Source organism: Phocoena phocoena, chromosome 21 (genome assembly GCF_963924675.1).
Source record: "Phocoena phocoena chromosome 21, mPhoPho1.1, whole genome shotgun sequence".
Lineage (NCBI taxonomy): Eukaryota > Metazoa > Chordata > Mammalia > Artiodactyla > Phocoenidae > Phocoena > Phocoena phocoena.
In genome coordinates, this window is record NC_089239.1 from 7,165,328 (window position 1) to 7,183,973 (window position 18,646).

Below are 18,646 nucleotides of genomic sequence, written 5' to 3' on the forward strand. Positions count from 1 at the left end.
TTCACGGGACAACTGTTCAGGATGCTCAGTTAAACGTGAATTTCATATAAACAACGAAGACTTTTTTAGTATGTCTCATGCAATATTTGGGACATACTTATACTAAAAATTATTCGTTATTGATATGAAAATCACATTTAACTGGGCATCCTGTATTTTATTCGGCAACTCTAGGCTGGGCATATTTCCCAGACAGAGACTGCGACTTTCTTACCGAATTGATATCAAAATATATTTTGGGTCAGCAGAAAGTACCTCTGCTCTTTTGGAGCAGAATTGCAGCAGTGTATGGAGTATTTTACGATAAATCTCCGTAGCACCTACCAAGAATTATGCCATTTTCACAAATAAGCTGTTTATTATTTCTACATCGATAATGGGAATAGAAATTCATCTGAATATATTTTTGGGGCTCGACTTAACTCACTAGGCAGAAATGTTTTATCTCTTTATATCACCTAATCTAATATTAGCTATTGCTAAATTTCACTGTAATAAAAAAATACAAAGACTCATTTTATTTAGCAAGACTGAAAATAAAACGAAGACATCAAATCACACCTTTAGAGTTGTCTAAAACAGTTCTTCCATCTATCAGCCCAAGGCAATTAATCCAGCATATCATTTGTGGAGTGATTAATATAACAACACTCATTTCTCAGTTTCAAAGGGGGTCATTCAGTCCTCGGGGCTCTTTGCAAGTAGAGTTAGTTTTGACTGTTCAATCACCAGCTTGCACAGAAGCAGAAATAGAGAGGAATGGAAATACAAACACAAAATGATTGGCTATTACCTCTTTTAAAAGGAAACACCAGAAATAGTGGCTAGAACCCTACTGAATAGAACTAAAGAAGCAGTGGTTAAGTCCATAGAGGCAGAGTGACCCCTAGTCAGGATACAACTTATCCTCGATCAAACTTAAATAGGTAGTCAGTAAATATGAAGCTCTTACTTTCACTGTTTATAAATGGTGAAGTTATCTGTGTTGAAAGATAGAGACTCATAGAAACTGCAACAGATCATTTATAAAACATCTACTATTTTCGGATCGATATAGTCGGCCCTTTGTATCTGTGGATGTGGAACCCGCGGATACAGAGGCAGCTCTACTAGGCCATTTTATATAAGGGACTTGAGCATCCACGGATTTTGGTATGGGGTCGGGGGGAGTGTCCTGGAACCAGTCCCCTGCAGAGGCCGAGGGATGACTATATTGCTAAAATTCTTTCAGTGATTTTTTTCCCTCTCTCAACTTAATATGATCGCAGATCCCTCCGAATTTATTTTAGTCATATAAAAATTAACAAACTGTGGCTTCCTTTCAAATACTCTGTCCTGATATTAAAAAAGGTGATTAAAAACAGTACTGAATATAGATCACTTCTGCAAAGTTTAATGGGTGAGAAACATTCAACCAAGGTGATTTTTCCTTGGAAAGTCCTACAAAAACTGACTTTTATAAACAGTTCCTTATTTTGATAGAGGTTCCATTTATCAATAGCAGCCATGACTTTACTGCCTACAAAATTGCAGGCTGTCACAGTTTACATGTTTAGCATTCAAATGTTTTCAGATCTGGTTTTCTAGTAAGTGTTACAGAAACGAAGTCACACAGACAGACTGGTTAGTTGTCCCAAGCTAAGAAAACAACCCATTTCCATGATTTTCCTATTCAGGCAGGTTCAGACAACATTGGAGTTAAACGAATGGGTACTACAACAGTTACATTTTTTGCTTAAAGAAGAAGTGACATTGACATTGAAGGGGGGCAGGTGTAGCAGGACGTCACCGAGGCTCCTTTGTGATCTAGCAAGGGACAAGCCATCACAGGATGCTAGTATTAGAGAATCTGAGCAAGCCTGCTACTCAGAGAGGCTGAGATGTCCTTGCTGCGTATTCCACTGGAGAGAAGTAGTGTTTTCTGAGGCTTAGGCAGCCGGTCTCAGAGCAGAGGAGCCGACAAATATGTAAATCAGGGATGCTGGATGTGACATGGTACTCCTAACAAGTGATTAATGGCACTGAAGTGGGAGAAGGGTGAGTGTATCTTAATGATGGATACCTTATGTTGGTCTTAGACTAACTGCCTTCTGCGAGGCCTTCTGAGCACGTTAAAATCCATCACTCCCAGGAACATTTGGCTGCCTGCACAAAGTGTGACCAGGAATGGTGGTTTGAGAATTCTAAGTCCCACAAATTAGAACAGAGAAGGGCAACATTTAAATTAAGAGGGATTAACCCTGTGTGTATTCCTAGGCCGGCTGAATGCTCCCCCAACTCCCGAAGAGCCTGGTGCTACTTAGAAGCAAGGTAGCCCGACTTTTGGGGCCATTCGGTTAATCAGAAGTCTGGGTGTGGGATCAAAAATGAGATGGAAATCTGTGCCAGAAAGTATCATTTGTAGTTTCACCGAGAAAAGAGGAGTACAGTGGGAGTTCTTCTTGGAGGGGGGCAGCTAATAACAAATCCTCAGCCAGGGCTTGTCGTGGACGATACCAACAGGCTTGCAAGTTCACTCCAGACAGCTGCCCTCCACTTAGCGACCTGGTACACACTCCTGCCCCCAACTCCAACTTCAGGACACAAGAAAACCTTTTTTTCATGCTTGTGTTCCCCCCACCCAAATCTCCCAATTAGTAATGAAAAAACATTTGAGTGGATTCTGATGCAGTCCTTCTGACCCAGGGACTAGGGCATGAACTCGTACCCACACAGCTGTCTCTGGAGATTTAACACTCGGTGTGACCCCTGGAGCCCTGGATTTAAAGACACCGGCCGCTTAGCGAACGGGCTCCCCCTTATCACTACATCAGACAGGCCCCAGCACAAGTCACAGGCACTGAGATTGGGGAATCTTTTGGACGAGCCCTTCTTCCTCCCCCAGAGGAGGTCTTCAACCGTAGGATCCCCACAGCAATGAAAAGACACTTGATCTCAAGGAACGCGCACAGTTTGCCAAGCAGGTACCACAGTGGCTAACAGATAGCACGGTCCCACTTCAGCAGCTTTGAAGACACCTGAGTTCTTCATTCCTGTCTTCTTGATGCTGAGTGGAACCAACGAACAGGTTAAGAGGAGAAAAAAACCAAATCACAGAAGAGGTGAAAAGTTTTAAAAAGAATTGTGTGGTGGCGGCCAAACCCTGACCCTGGAAATGTGGTCGGAAGCCACCACGCTTTCAGCCCTGGGGCAAGGAGGGTGGTGTGTAGAAAAGCCTGCAAAACCTATAGCACCAGCTCTTCCTTACCAGGGCTCCAGAGAGCGGGCCTCGGCAGTAACCCACGGGCTCACGGCCAGGAGCTCCGGGAAAGCCAACATCCACTGCAGCCGTTTCTCCACAGCTCTGCTGGCAAACTTACAAGCACGTATCTGCTCGGTAGCTGGGCCTCACCCACGGGCATCTCCCACCTTGGAGGCAGGTTGAGAACACTGGACTGCCTTTCCCCAAATAAGGGCAGTCCGATCCGAGGCGACACCCTGCATTTCTCCCACTCCTTATTAATAGCATCCCTAATTAAGCCAGCTTCAAAAGGGCGAAGATCAATGCCTGGAGCTCAAAGGTCTAGCCCATGGTTTCCAAATCTTAACAGAAGCCACGTAACCTACTTACCTGAAGAAAACCCCAATTCATCAGTCCCTACCCCCGCTTCCCAGGAAGGGGAATAGGTTTAAGTCCGTTTCTTCTTTTTTCACCACAGTACGTGGAAGAGAGTCAAAGAAGGTAGTGTGGAAGGGAGGGCTGGTTCATCATTAAAAAATAAAGATCTCTTTGAGGGTCATGTGCGGCTGGGGACAGAAACATTCAGTTCTCCTCCGCGTCTGCCTCCGAGGGCTCCTCTTCTAAGCCAAAGCTCGGCTTGTCAGCTAGCGCCTCCAGGTGCTTGCCCAGGCTGCCCGCAGAGTCCACGAACATGTCAGGGATGTCTTTGCCAAAGTAAATCTTGCTGTTGGAAGCGATGGCCTTGTACTTCATCAGCTGCAAATACTCAGGGGTCAGCTTCAGCTGGAAGAAAAATGAGGAAGGAAGACTCTGATGGGGCCAGATTAGGGAAAAGTCCGGGCGGCATCCCTTTACTTTCGCGAGGAGAGGGTCTCCGTGAGAACCACGCCCCCTGCGCCTCTTCCTGGTCTCAATGTTACGTTAGTAACCGCGAAACCCCTTCTCTGGGAGAGAGTAATCTCAGGTCCTCAAGGTGAGAACTGCGAGAGTTTCAGGAGTTTCTCTGTTTACCAGCAAAATCAAACTTCTCTCAGGGTCCAGCTAAGGGAAAGGGAAGGCGCTGGCCCACACGGCCCAGGAGTCCTCGCTCGCGACCACGAGGGGCTGGGGCAGGCGCCATGTTCTTACAACCACCCGGCTACTCTCAAGCCGGGCACACGCCCTCTGGCGGCCAGGCGGCGCTGGGCCTTTACCTTATTTGCTTCGGCTATTTTCATGGCAGTGTAGCACTCGGCGTCCGCCTTGGCCTTCTCCCGGGCCAGAAACGCAGCATCTTAAGAGAAGAACGCAGTGAAGTGAAGGGCAGAGGCTATCAGATGGCTAGTCCCCGCCACTTTCCCCGACTGCCTCCGTGACCCTGGGCACAGTGCTCTGGCTTCTCTGTGCTCTGATTGCCTCATTTATGAAACTGGGGAAAAGGCATTTTCCTCCTGTTTCACAAGTGGTTGTGAAAATCGACCAAGATGAAAGAGTGCTCTGACAGCATCTCCCGCTGGTGGGGCCTAGCTAACTCTGAGTAAGTCTGCCGCTGTGCCCGACAGTGTCTTTTCTGACAGCATCGTGGAGACACATCCTCTTTCTAGCTGCTTACTCCTTCTGTGGCCTGTGAGGAGAGGGACGGGACCCGCCTCAACCTCCTGTCTCCAAGCTCTCCACCCCAGCGCTCTCCCCTCCTAGTACACAGCAAGACCAGGGGAAGCCCGAAGAAGGCTCTGGATACGGCCCGAGGTGGATCTGCCCTGAAATGGACTACCATAAACAAAACAGTTCAGCCCCTCTCCAACTTCAGCTCCCTTTTCATTTCCACCAATCATTTCAGAAAGGCTCCAATTAGCAGCGCTTAAGCTGGCACAACTTGAAGGGCATGGCATGCCATGGTCTAGACTAACACCTGTTTGGACTAAGACACATTTAAACTTCTACTTTGCAATCTGCTTCCTTAATCTGCTCAGACCAGCTTTCGGTCAAGCTGATGCAAAATTTTTGATATTTACTCCCTGGCCTTGGGAATGAGGCCAGCCTTGCATGAGCAACAGCTGTAGCAAAAGCCTGGGAAGCAAGCAGGGACTGGGGGTGGGTTCTTACTGCACAGCCTCAGCAAGGCCCTGGGTGGTGGAAGCCTGCAGGCTGGCTGGGGTGCATGCGGCCAACTCGACTGGCCTTAGCGCCTGGTGACCTGCGTTTATAATAAAAATGTGCTGTTCGGCTAAGAGCTCCCCAGTGAGGAGCCGCTGATCCGTAAAGGCCTAACTGGCTCCTCCACGGGCACCTGCAAAGCCCGAAAGGCCCCATCGTGAGTACTACTGGACACAGCACTGTGCAGCCTGAAGCTGGGCCCTGAGGTCTTGTTTTTGGCCTAGAATTTGCTTGATATAAAGGCACCACATGGAGGAGAAGGTGGGTGGTGGGAATGACGTGAGAGCTGAGGTGCAAGGGACTGAAGGTGAGTGAGATTCAGAGAAGCTGGCAAAGACAACACCTCTCTCCAGCTCGTGGTGTCGGTATTGAAAGGTGTCTTCTTCACACCCAGCTTAACATCCACAGGGACCCTGGGAGGCCAAAACGATGGTGTTCACGGGCTTCTGAGGAGGGGGGCGGGTAAGGCAGGGGGGAGAGAGCTGCTGTCTGGACCTAGCTTCTTGGTTTACTTCCAATGCCAGACTGTGAGCCCAACACAGCAGGGACCACGTGATCTCCCTTTTTCTTAAGCCTGGCAGAAGAGTCCTGATGGCACCCAACTAAAATCTGATGAATGACTGAATCTCTCTGAAGTGGAAAATTAATGCCAGCCTGGACCGAATCTCCCCAAAACTCAAGTCAGAGCACAGAGAACAAGGGATGTTCCAAAGAAACGGTAACATCTGAGCACAGAGATTACAGAGCAGAGGAAATGACTCTTCCCCCCCGGCCCCCCACCGGCCACAGCGCGGGGTTTGAGGAAAAGGCAGGCGGGAATCTCTCGCTCACCTTCGATTTCCGAAATCCTCTTCTCCGTCTCCTTCTCCATCACCTTCTGCCCGTAGGTGATTCCTGCCACCTGAGCCACTTTCTCTGCCTCTGTGTTCACGAAGTTGAGGAAGGCTCAGAGCCCCGGCATTTCCCGAGTCTGGCCGCACTGCACCTTTCACCTGATCTGAGGCCCTGATGCAGGGCAGCGGGGGGGCTCGGGTGAAGGGCCACTGGCCCAGAGGCAGCCATGGCAGGCTCCCTCTCCCAAATCACAGGGTATTTCTCCCAAAGGAATGTTTTAAGGGTTGAGGTACAGGTTTCCTCCTGCCACTGCACTTTAGGAAGTGGCCAGGGCTGTGGCTGGTTGTCTGGTGCAGTGGTAAGGAAGCCAGGTTCAGGGGCAGAGTCCCTGGATTTGAACCCCGTTTCCATCACTCCTCTGCCATGTGACCGTGGGCAGCAATCTAGCCTCCGTGTGCTTCAGCTCTTGAGAGGAGGTTAAGGATGCTGCCTTCCTCACCCGGCAGGGGTGGGTGTGTGAGGAGCGAGATGATTCACCCGCGAGCGTTTAGCGTTTAGAAAAGCCCACGGCTCACAGTAAGGGCCCAATCGGTGTTATTATTATTGTGAATGAGGAATTAACTGGAAGGGCTCCTTTCGTTTAAGAGATGTGTGGAAACTCAGAACTCATGATCCCTGGCTGTGATCTGACCATTTCAGCTCTGTTTCCGGGGGATGCAGGCCGACCCCGCATGTGGCAGGGCTTCGGAGGACCGAGCCCCAGGCTCCCTGAATCTCTCCACCCTCCCCAGCCTGTCTGCTCTGAAAAGGGACCCCACAAGCACAGTCAGACCAATGAGGGCCTTCTTCCGCTCTGTCTCGGCTTCCTTCTCCACCACCTTCTGCTTCTGGGCTGCAATCAGAAGCTTCGTCTTCTCGCTTTCCCTGAAGGGGGGAAAAATGCACAGCTGTGAGGCCGCTGGGGACCAGCTTCTGCGGAGATTCACTGTGCCCTGGAGAAGACAAGCTGCCCCCGCCCCGGGGGACGCAAGCTGTCATTCCTTCCTCTCTCCTGGCAGGCTCTTTAACGTCCCAGGTGGAAGCGGCTCTGTTGCAGGCAGTAACATGGCTTGCCTTCTCCTCCAAAACTCATTGGTAGGAAATAAAGCATAACTGACTTCAGTAAAAGGCACCTGCCTGCCCACGCAATCGCCGCTCCCCGTCTTCTTCAGCACGAGCCGCGAAACGCCACACGCCTCCCCCCGCCCCCGCCCCGGCCCTCTGAAGAGCATCCCTGCTCTGTCATTGCGGAGCCCAGGTGAGCGTCCTGACATGCCTGCCCCATCTTCCAGGGTGGTGCGCTGTAACAAAATACTCAAGAGGGGATGCCTGGCCCGGCGTCGATCAACCCCGGGATGGGATGAACGGGAGGCAGGGGAGAGCGGTGGTTACAGCTGGGGCACCGGGCACACTCACATCAGCTCGTAGTTCCTGCGGATGGCTTCAGGTATGTTGGGCTTTGTCACCCGCACAGCCTGGAGAGGGATAAAAACAGCACCTGATGGGGAGGTGAGGGGCTGAGGCACCAGCTCCCACCAGTCCTTGATCTTCCTGCACAGACAGGACATCCTCTGGAAGAGGGGATGCACCTTCCTCGGGGGTCGGGGGGGCGATGGCAGGGCTCCCACCAGGGCGGTGCTTACTTGGATGACGAGCCCGGGGGCCATGGAGGTCAGGTCCTGTTGCAAAGCCAGTTTGAGATTTTCATCAATCTGATCTGGAATCAAGAGAGATAGAAAAAGGAGCTGTTACACTTTTCAGGCGGGGAGGAGGGAAGTATGGTGGTAGAGTGCAAGGCAAGACACCGGCTCGTGAATGCACCTGACAGGCAAAAGGTCTTCCCAAGGCAGAGTGCTCATGAGAGCTCGGATGTCTAAAGACGCCCTGCAAGACTCTCACAGCGGGAGGCCCACTCGGTCCTCTACGTGAGCCAGACGTGGGCGTGTCCTTTCCCTGGGGCCTCAAGAAGATATCAGCCTCGCCCAGAAGGGAGCTAAGCTTTCAGGACAAACAACTCGAGCACATTTTTTGAGTCAGGCAACAGCCTTTCCCTAGAAACAGCAGCAACAGAAGGTGGCCGCCTGGCTTTCACGAAGAAGGAAGGTGGAATGGCCAAGTTAGGTATTTTGAAAAAGCCAAGCACATTAAATCTAGTAACTTTAGAGGTTTCTAAAAGAAAAACAGACTCTGATGTCAAGGAAAGCCCCAAGGAAGACTAATTCCATTAGGAACTCCATCAAATAACACAAGGAGAAGAATGACAATTTACAGCTCTGGAAACGAGCCCAAGTGGTCTGATGTGTTGTTTGCTTTGGTCCTGATTCTCTGTCTGAAACACGACACGTGAGTCACTTCACGGACAAGGGTTGGAAGAGCTGTAACCGACTGTCCCTCTAGCTGTGACCCTAGAACAGCGGCGCCCAGGCTGCCTGCTCTGACCTGGGCCTTCCCTTCTCTGCTCCCCGCCCATGAGATCCTCAGTAAGATCCTGGAAGAGCACCGAGAAGAGGACCCACGAAACCAGGCTGGGACATCTTCACGGAACCATCTCCCTACTGTCAGCTGCCACCTGCTTTAAGTGGCCATTCGTGATCCAGGAGCCTTTGAGGAACAGTAAGTCTAACTCCTTGCCTGTTATAGATGCTCAAACTGAGGCCCACAGAGGTCCAGTGATGTGCTCAAGCTAGTCAGGACCCAAAATAAAGAACCTGTTTAATTATTATGCTTTGGTTGTTAGGGTTGAGAACAGTACTTTCTTCAACTGTCATATCGCTAAGCAAGGGGTTTTAATACTTCTACATATCAGATACGTTCCCAGCAGCCTCTCAGCACTGAGAGAGAAATGCCCATAAGGGCAACACCTCCCACCTGACATGGGTCTAACAATTTGACGGCTAGAGATAAACATTACATTCCACATTTTCTATTTTAAATAGGAGACCGACCACACTTTAAGGGATATGCCCTATACCCTCCATAAGTTAACAACACAGTTGTTTATCAGATTAAATTCTGTCTGAGTCAAGGCAGAAAATTGTGACCCTGGGCTAGTAATTTTCTAGGAAAATCTGGAAGAAATGTTTTGCATGGTGGTTTACTACCAAAGTAACACCAGTACTAAGTTGTTTATAGGTGATGGTTATGCTGACAGATGCAGATTAAGTTATTACGTGAACACAAAGAAGGTCTTCAGACAAACTTCTTAACAAGTACTGGATAACATTTTAATAAAACAGGCAAAGAGGATGCATCAGAGCAAGCAGTGATAAAAACTGCAGTCAAGCTGAAAGTCGGGGCTACGCGTCCTGAGAGGAGGGGACCAGAGAAAAACTTTCCAACTTCAAGGAACAGGATTAGAGATTTGAGTTTCTCCTTTGCAGATGCAAATGGATTCTAAACAAAACAGTGCTTGCTGGCAAGAATGATGTTAAAAGATATTTCAAAGCAAACACACTTCCCTAGCTCCTCTGTACAAGAAGTCTTACTTTACTAGGACGCCAAGTTCATCTGCAAGATAGTGAGAAGTTCTCTAATGCAGAATAATTTCACATTTTAATTCCCTCTACACGGAAATTAGAGCTCTTCTGTCTTTTGTTGTTTCAAATGCTTTGGAACGTTCATTTAATGGCACAAGTTCTAAAACAATGGCTAGAGAGATAACTAAGATATTTTATGAAATTATATCAGTTTGAGGTTAAAAAAAAAATCAACAGCAGATTTACTGAACTGTTCTTAACAGCACACTGAATCCAAACCCCACAAGAGAATCCAAAGCCTATAAAGTGAATTTAGATTCATTTTCTTCTGCAGAAAAGTCAAAAGTGCTTCTGATGATTTCCCAAATCTGAAACACAGTGCAAAAGGCTGTTTGCTTAATTAAGACCACTGGTGTCGCCAACGATTCCGCCTCTGTCTACTCTATAGAATGTTCTCACTCAGGGTCCTTTTAATGAAGATTCCTGGGAAAAATCACTGTCCAGTCCTGATGTCAAGAATAGCTGTTACCACTGATTGCAAAGTTCATTTGCTTTTATTTTTTTAATACATTTATTTATTTTATTTTTGGCTGTGTTGGGTCTTCGTTGCTGCGCGCGGGCTTTCTCTAGTTGCGGTGAGCGGGGGCTACTCGTTTTTTTTTTTTTTTTTTTTTTTTGCAATACACGGGCCTCTCACTGTTGTGGCCATTCCCGTTGCGGAGCACAGGCTCCGGACGCGCAGGCTCAGCAGCCATGGCTCACGGGCCCAGCCACTCCGCGGCATGTGGGATCTTCCCGGACCGGGGCACGAACTCGTGTCCCCTGCATTGGCAGGCGGACTCTCAACCACTGCACCACCAGGGAAGCCCGGGGGCTACTCTTTGTTGTGGTGCGCGGGCTTCTCATTGCAGTGGCTTCTCTTGTTGCAGAGGACGGGCTCTGGGCGCGCGGGCTTCAGTAGTTGCGACGTAGCTATGGCACGTGGGCTCAGGAGTTGTGGCTCGTGGGCTCTAGAGCGCAGGCTCAGTAGTTGTGGAGCACGGGCTTAGTTGCTCCGCGGCATATGGGATCTTCCCGGCCCAGGGCTCAAACCCGTGTCCCCTGCATTGGCAGGCGGATTCTTAACCACTGCGCCACCAGGGAAGTCCCACGTGGGTCCTTTCTGTTCTAAGCGTTTCCCTATTCCTCTCTACAGGTATAGGGTAAAAACAACAACCCAAACCCACAGAGGTTCTAGGAACTTAAGTAGCTATGGTCCTTGTCCCACTTCTAGAATTAAACGTGACCCTTGCTGTTCTCATCACTCGGTCCTGGTGCCCTTCATCCAGGGTGGCATGGATGAAGCCAGAAGCCAGGGGAGGGAGGTCTGAGCTTCAGCTCTGCTACTAGCCAGCTCTGGCACTTTCTCCCTTTGGGCCTTAGTACCCTTATCTTGAAAGGAGGATGCTGGGTAATCTCTAAGGTTCTTCTAGAACTGACCCCTCTTCATTACAAAAGGATGCTTAGGGACAGTGGGAACACACTTCCATCCCAGGCCTCTGATTCAGCGCAGGAGGGAGTCCTCTCATCCACTATTACTCCTGAGCCCAACGCTCAACCACTCTCACGAGCTTCTTCCACCGGCATCAGCATTTCCCAGGAGTGCCCTGTGTGACCGCCCGCTTCCCGGGCACTGGATCTTCAACACTGCCGGGCCTTTGGTACCCATCCCGCCCTGTGGGCAGCTCAGAAGTAGGCAGCGGGGAAGCAGGGCTGCTTGAGCAGGTGATCATCCCCAGAGGCTTTCTTACCGAAGAGCTCGATGTAGACCTCCTGAAGCGTGTGGACACTGCAGAACTGGTTCAGCTCGTGGTGGATCTTGTTGAAGATGAGCGCCTTGTCGTAGTCGGCAGTGTAGTTCTTCACTATATCATACACTGGGAGGAAGGAGAGATTCAGGATGAGGACGGGCGGGACTCACCACATCCCCGGACACAGCGGCTGTCCTTCCCGGGGCGCTGCTGCAGACACGGGGCAGGCGTGGGGCCGGTGGGGGGGCAGGGGGAGTGGGATGCAGGGGAGGGGCTGGGCTGGGGGAGGGGCACGGCAAGCACACACCTGCGTGTGGGACCAGGAAGTTCACCACCTCGATTCTGTCGAAGTAGATCATCACGCCACCGCTGTCGGAAGAGGGACGGACACAGCAGTCAAGGCTAAGCTCTGGAATATGGTGCCTCTCCTAGGGGGTGGCGGGAGGTGTGTGACTTGACAGGAAAAGAGGAGAGTTCACGGGGGGTGGGGTGGGGGGGTGCGGTGAGAGGTCAGAGGCAGGAGGCTCTCCAGGCAGGAGTCCTTCCGAGCTGCTAGCGAGAACGCAATCTCGTGAGAAATCACACCTCCTAAAAATACCTCCGCGAAGAAAAAAACGAAACTTTGGCGGTAAGACAAGAGTAGTTCATCTCCTTTTAATCTGCAGTGCCTTCTGATTAAAGTAATCAATCGAAAGGAAGAGACTAAAGAAGGTAACGCAGTTCTCAGAACTTAAAAATGTGGGGTTTTATGGTCACTGTTTCTCACTTTGTTTTCACCATCGCTTCAGTTCAGCCCTCCCCACCCCGACATTCATTAGAAAACAATTTCAAACATACAGAAAAGCTGAAAGAATAGTACAACTAACACTCATATATCAACACCTAAATTTAACAATTGTTAACACTGTACCTATTGATTGATCTACTTTTTTTTTTTCGCTGAACATTTCAAAGCAAGCTGCGGTCAGGATACCTTAGCCCTTAACACCTGTCAAGCATCAGTCACCTAAGAGTAATGACAGTCTCCTACAGAGTCACAATACCATTCCCAAACCTAAGGAAATTAGCAATAATTCCTTACCATCTAATACCCAGTCTTTCTCCAAATTTCCCCAGAAGTTCCTGTCATGGACTGAATTGTGTGCTCTCCAAAATCCATATGCTGAAACTCTAATCCCCAATGCGACTGTATTTGGAAGCAGGGCCTTTACAAGGGTAATTAAGGTTAAATGAGGTTATAATGGTGGGGCCCTGATCTGACTGGACTGGTAAAGGAAAGAAGAAAAAGACACCAGAGATCTTTTTCTCTCTCCACACGTGCATAGAGGAAAGGCCACGTGAGGACACAGCAAAGCAGCCACTTGCAGGCCAGGAACCAACCTTGCTGCCACCTTGACCTTGGACTTTGAGCTTCTAGAACCGTGAGAAGATAAGTGTCTGTTGTTTAAGCCACCCAGTCTGCGGCATTCTGTTACGGCAGCCCAAAATGACTAACGCAGTTTCTGTAACGTCTTTAATAGCTGTCATTTTGGAACCAAGTTCTAAGCAAGGTTCACCATTACATTTGCTTATATCTTTACGTCTCCTTTTTGACCCAAGGCCCCTCCAAATACAATGACTTTGTGATGAAATAGGGCCAGTCATTCTGTGGGATGTTCCAATTCTGTGTTTGTCCGAGTGTTTCCTTATGGTGTGGTTTACTTTGTTACTCTGTCCCTGTTCAGACCTTCCTGACTTTTCAACTGGGCCACCATATTGGTTTTCTCTTTGAATTTCCGGCCCCTGAGTTCTCCCCCTACCACCTTTCCAACATTCTCCATAGCTAGCTCTGCTAAAGTTACCTTCCTCTAGCAAGTTGTTTGTGTGCTAAAAGCCTTTATCATGGCATTCAAGGCCCTTCCAAACCTGTCTCCCTTCTGTGATTTTCTCTACTGCACTCCACCACCTACTCAACTCAGAACATAGGGAGCTTGGGGCCAGAGAACTTGGTGAAACCACCAAGTGGTACGTCCCTTTTCACTGTCTCTTACTGTAGCCAGCCACATGGCCTTGCCTCTTATTTGGGCTTCACAGCTTTATTCTGGGCACCTTACCTTGTCCCACAAGGTACGTTCTTCACCTCATCTGTCTGGAGTGTGGTCTGGAATTAGGGGAGACATAAGATGCTGTAAGGTGAGCAGTGACAAACAACGTGAGTTCTTTTGGGAAACCCAAACAGCCTTTGCCTTGAGTACTTATTTGGGTTAAACTTGGCCTCTGTGAAATGTGAATACCCCCAATGAATGCTCCTCACTTACAGAGTGTGAGACTAATCCAAGCAAAGGTACCCACGCTGCTTCCCTGTAAATGAACCACCACAGGAACAAGCTGAGCGATGATGGTTTAGTGAAAAAGACCCTGGATTGGGAGTCCTAAGACCCGTGTTTACTTCCGTTTCTTCCATTTACTAGTCTTGAAGCAGCAGATTCTTTATTTAACCTCATAGCCTCTAAAACCTGCTCGGCCCATTCTCAGGATTACTGTGAGACTCAAATGAGATAACGTGCACAGAATGCACTTTGAAAACCATCAGGCACAGTGAATGGCAGAAGAAACCTACAGGGCAGATGCTGATGAGGCAACCCAGGATATTTTCCTGGGTTAGTTTAAAAGTCATTCTCTGAATCTTCTTATTCCTCTTAGCTGGACATACTTCAGAGATGACTAGTCTAACGTAGCCTGGCTTTGGGTCCGTCATAACTAATCCCACACCTATTTTAGATGTCATTTCCCTTCTCCAAGTCCACCCCCCCCAATTATGTTCACATCTCTGAAATTCAAAAAAGAACCAGCAAAATTACCATGTTTTATTTCCATCTATCTTGGTAGCCTGTGGTTTAAAACATACAGATGCACAAACATCCTATTTTTCCTTCTGCGTATTCAGAACAGATTCTTCTCTGGTTTTGTCTTGAAGTGAAGCCATAGTTCCCAGCTGGGAACGACGGGCCAAGGCAATGACCCCGTTCAGCTATTTCAACAATCAAGTAAAACTCCAGAAGTAAGTGGCTCATGGAGCCTCATACTTTATATTATATACAGGACTTATTCTTAAGTGATTCCTTGAAAAGGCATTATACTTATCCACTCATCCAATGGCTAAATCATTCCAAGTCATGCACTAATCACCACTCAAGTCTGCAGTCGTCCAACCCTGCCCCACAAGCCGAGTATACCTGCACAGACTTATAGGATGTGATGAATGGGAGCATGAGATGGAAGCCAGGGCCGCTGGTGGAAGTCAGCAGGGCACCGCCTCTGCAGAGGAGGGAGAGAGAGACAGGCTTGGTTTAGCAAAGGGGTGTCTGTTACATCAATACTGTTTGGGCCCACTTTCTCTGCAGACCCATAAACATTTAATATAGAGTGACATGTGCCAGAGCCATGCCCACAGATCCCTGTCTTCCTCTCAGCTTGACCCTAATATTCTAGGAAGCCTGATGCTAAAACCTAAAACCGCTATTCATGCTTTTGCAGTGAGAAAAACGGGCACACAGACAAAGTGGAATAAAGACAGCAGAATCCTTGGCTATACTTGAGATAAGAGAGGAGAGCTGTTTTGTTGTATCTGTTGGGCTTGTGGCGATCCACAAGGGCAGTTAAATCCGGGAATATAGTGACCAATTAATGGTACTAGTGTTGGAGTCCAGTGACACAAAGAACCAAAAGGATAATTTTAAGTACACTTGATAAACCATCTAAATATTTTTTTGGTAGTACGGTTACTTTTCTAATCAAGTTATATGTAAATGGTAATAAAATTAAAAGCCATTTTGGGGGACATAGAAACAGATGGTGGGAAGAAATAGTGAAAGGGAGAGGGGAACCCAATCAGACTTCTAGAACTCACTACTGGCATCCAGAGAAAAAGCATTACGGGGTACATATAAGAAGGGGCTCATAAAGACTTAAAGCACATAACTTGGTTATGGAGGTTACTCAAAGGAAAGCAATCCAAGATTTATATTAAATGCTTTTTTGCTTTATATTAAGTCACAGATTTTTTTTTTTTAAAAAAAGAGCAATAAAAATAAAGTGACATAATGGGTTATTGTAAGAACCACTATCCTAGAGCTTGCCTTGATGGATACAAGTCAACCTGCAGGCTCTTCCATTCTTCCTGAAATGTTAATTTTAAAGAGGAGGTCCACATTACATCTCCTCAGGTTGCCATCAAGAACCGGTACACGTCAGAGGTAAGATTGTGGCACCAAGACGCCCAGAGGCAAGTAGGAGAAAACAATGTTTCAGAGATGATCTTCAAGGAGCATGATTGCCTTTAGGTTTTCTCTCTAAATCTCTCTACACGTTTATCGATTATCATCCATGGCATCAGACTACTAGGTTTTATATTTACATTTATATATGTATTTACGTGTGTGTGTATTCCCCTCCCCACGGTCACTGACACAAAAGCTCAATCTAAAAGACTCCTATTCAACAAAATATAAACACAATTGGTCAGCAGAATCTGTTAAACATTGACTAGGAAAGCCAGTCATTGAACAGGAAGTTGCAAGCTACGCCGTGTCGCTGCCTTACCTGTAATACACCCCAATATGTCCCTCTTCTATCTTGTGCACAGCTGAGAAGAGAGATGCACACAAGAAACTGGCAGCCAGAGCCAAAACTGCTCCCAACTGAGCCATCAGTGAGCGTTCACCCTGGGGGAAAAGATACAGCAAGACGTGTGCGCTCTGACTTGCGGGACAAAAGCTCTGACAGCGAGAGCACCTCCCCAAGCTGAGCTCCAGAAAGTGGCTCACGTCCAGCCTGTAGTAGTATGAACACAAGGCTAGATCTACAACTCTCTTCCTCCTTGCTCTCACTTGGCACCACCATTCCTTAACTGGCTCCAGATACAGCCGTGGCCCAAGGGAGAACCAGTGCCAATTGGGCAGCGTTCAGGACACAGCCTTCCCTTCCTGTGAACACGAACGGGCTGTCACCGGAGCCACTCATATTAGTAAAAGGGAAGCGAGGCAGCTGCAGTACGTTGGCCCAAATTACAGAGGATGTCAGATGACAGGCAGTTGTGGCTGTGTAATTCTGGTCAGAGCCTCCCAGTCCTTAATTGCCTGCCACTTCAAAGGAAACCATTATTTACTCCTTTCAGAGGCTGGAGTGACACAGACAGCATGCGAGCCGAGTTCCATGGCGGGATTCTCTGGCCTTTCATCCACCTTCCCCGTTAATCCTTTGGCCCTAAACAATATATGTATCTAAGCAGCACTGAAGCCACACTCCCTCCCATATGCTTGACTAGCACTTTGCAACTGACAGGTTCCCCAAGCCCATGGTTAGAGGGGAAAGGGGGTTCCCCAGGCTCGGTAGACTCTGGGGCTCCTGGGTTCAACTGTATTCAGGCACCAGGACGCGAAAGAGTTGGTATCCAGAGACTCATTTCCTGAACACTGAATGATCTGGAAAAACTACGGTAACTGTCAGCGAGGTTCCCAATCGGGCGCGCCTGGGCCCACGCGTCCAGCGCGTGGATTTCTGCCTCCCGGGTCTAACTTAACTCGGTCGCAGACGTCTGCGAGGCGCTTATTTCACCGTGCGGCCTCCAGCTACCGATCTGCAGCTGCGTCCTATGTGCAAAAATCCTCTCCTCCCCGAAGTCACCCCCGCCCCACCTCGCGCTCCTTCCCTGCCCTCTTCTGAGAGAGGGTCGCGAGTCCCAGGAGCCCTGGTTCGGGTCTGGAGGCTCCAAGAGCCTCCGCTCCGTCCCGCCTAGAGGCTCGCGGGGAAGGGACGGGACAGAAAGGGGTTGCTTTCCCGCTCCCGAGGGAGAAAGGATGCTGTGCTGGGGGCCGGGGGGAACCGTCGATCAGCTCCTGCCGGGAGCCTCACCGAGGCCCAAGCGCGCACGCTAAGGGGCGGGGGCCGCGTACCAGGCTGTCCCTCCAGGCGCTCCGTACTCGTCCGAACCCCTGTGCAACCGCAGAAACCGCCACCCCTCTCCGCACGCTACTTCCTTCCGGGCCCGTCGCTTCGATGACGCCATTAGTTCACGCGAGAAGACCACGCCCCTTCTCTCCCTAGTTCGCCAGTGCCGCTCCCGCGCCCCGAGCGTGGTGTGGGGGGAGGGGGGTGTGGCCGCGGGTGGCCGCCAGGAGGCGCCCGCGACGCGGTCCGGGCGGTCAGGACCGCGGTCTGGGATTTCCGGGATGGGGGTGGTGCGGGCGCCTGGAGAGTGACCCCGGGGACGAGGCGAGTGGCGGCGGGTGCTCAGACCAACGTGTCACTTTCCGAGGATTTAACTTTGGAGTTTGCTCCGGATTCCCCTCCACGTTAGGTCAAGCCTGTTTTTTTGTTTGTTTTGTTTTGCTTTTTTTCGGAGCAGGTACCAGCGACTTGCAAGCCTTCTAGCCCTCTGTTCCGCTCTCCTGTAGCACCGCTGAATGAAACATCCTTTAAATGTGCAGATTAGCACCGTTACGTAACTAATCAACAGCCTCTACTTTGAATTGCCCTTTATGCTTTTCTACGAGCTTTGGCCTTTGAAGTCCCTACAGCACCGTAAAGTAGATTAAGAAGGAATTATCTCAATTTTAGTGAACAAAGTCTAGGTTCAGTGAGGTGCGAGGGTAGCAGTGGATGAAAGCCTGCTTTGCTCTTCCTTAACGTCGGGAGTTTAACTGCCTCGTAACTGATGCCGCTCCGCACAGGGGCTTGTGCTTGTCAGTGTCTCCCCGCTAGGCTGTAAGTTCCCTGAGGGTGGGGACTGCGTCTTCCTCAGCATCCCGGGCCCTTAGGTGCCCAGTAAAAACAGACCGCAGCACGGTGGCCGAAAACCAGCATCCAGACCTCGTGTCTCCCAGTCCGCAGCCTTCACTGGTCTGCAGCATCACACTAGGGCATTTCTAATTCAGCCACTGAAGTTACTGTGTTCGCAGAAGAGAGTCCACTTAATTACAGCCTTCGGTACTTGGAAAGCGTTTACACAGGGAAGATGGCAAGCTGGTGGTGCTGGACAGACTGAGGACACTGGAAAAGGAAAGTGTAGGTTTTCCAGGCATGGAACTGGCCCATTTCCAACCCCCTCCCCATCTCCTGGGGGTTTGCTCTGGGTGAGTTTGTGTTGAGATAGTTCATTATATGTTAAGCCC

At 49.3% G+C, this 18,646-nt stretch overlaps 1 protein-coding gene across 1 annotated transcript; it reads right to left on the reverse strand.

Moving 5' to 3' along the window:
- Nucleotides 1-3,802: 3,802 nt before the first annotated feature.
- Nucleotides 3,803-16,183, reverse strand: ERLIN2 (ER lipid raft associated 2). Its single transcript, XM_065899874.1, has 11 exons — nt 16,077-16,183; nt 14,711-14,792; nt 13,589-13,635; nt 11,803-11,864; nt 11,496-11,621; nt 7,873-7,946; nt 7,646-7,704; nt 7,023-7,114; nt 6,188-6,277; nt 4,414-4,493; nt 3,803-4,003 (listed from the first exon to the last, which is right to left on the reverse strand). The coding sequence occupies exons 1-11, from the start codon at nt 16,181-16,183 to the stop codon at nt 3,803-3,805; spliced, it is 1,020 nt and encodes a 339-aa protein (XP_065755946.1).
- Nucleotides 16,184-18,646: the final 2,463 nt, after the last annotated feature.

What these genes read in the sequence shown, in the direction of transcription:
- ERLIN2 (XM_065899874.1), bottom strand. Translation starts at nt 16,183, where the DNA reads ATGGCTCAGTTGGGAGCAGTTTTGGCTCTGGCTGCCAGTTTCTTGTGT. An exon ending in CCCCCGGGCTCGTCATCCAA is followed by an intron (nt 7,705 to 7,872) that starts GTAAGCACCGCC and finishes ATCCCTCTCCAG; the next exon opens with GCTGTGCGGGTGACAAAGCC. An exon ending in GAGGATTTCGGAAATCGAAG is followed by an intron (nt 4,494 to 6,187) that starts GTGAGCGAGAGA and finishes TCTTCTCTTAAG; the next exon opens with ATGCTGCGTTTCTGGCCCGG.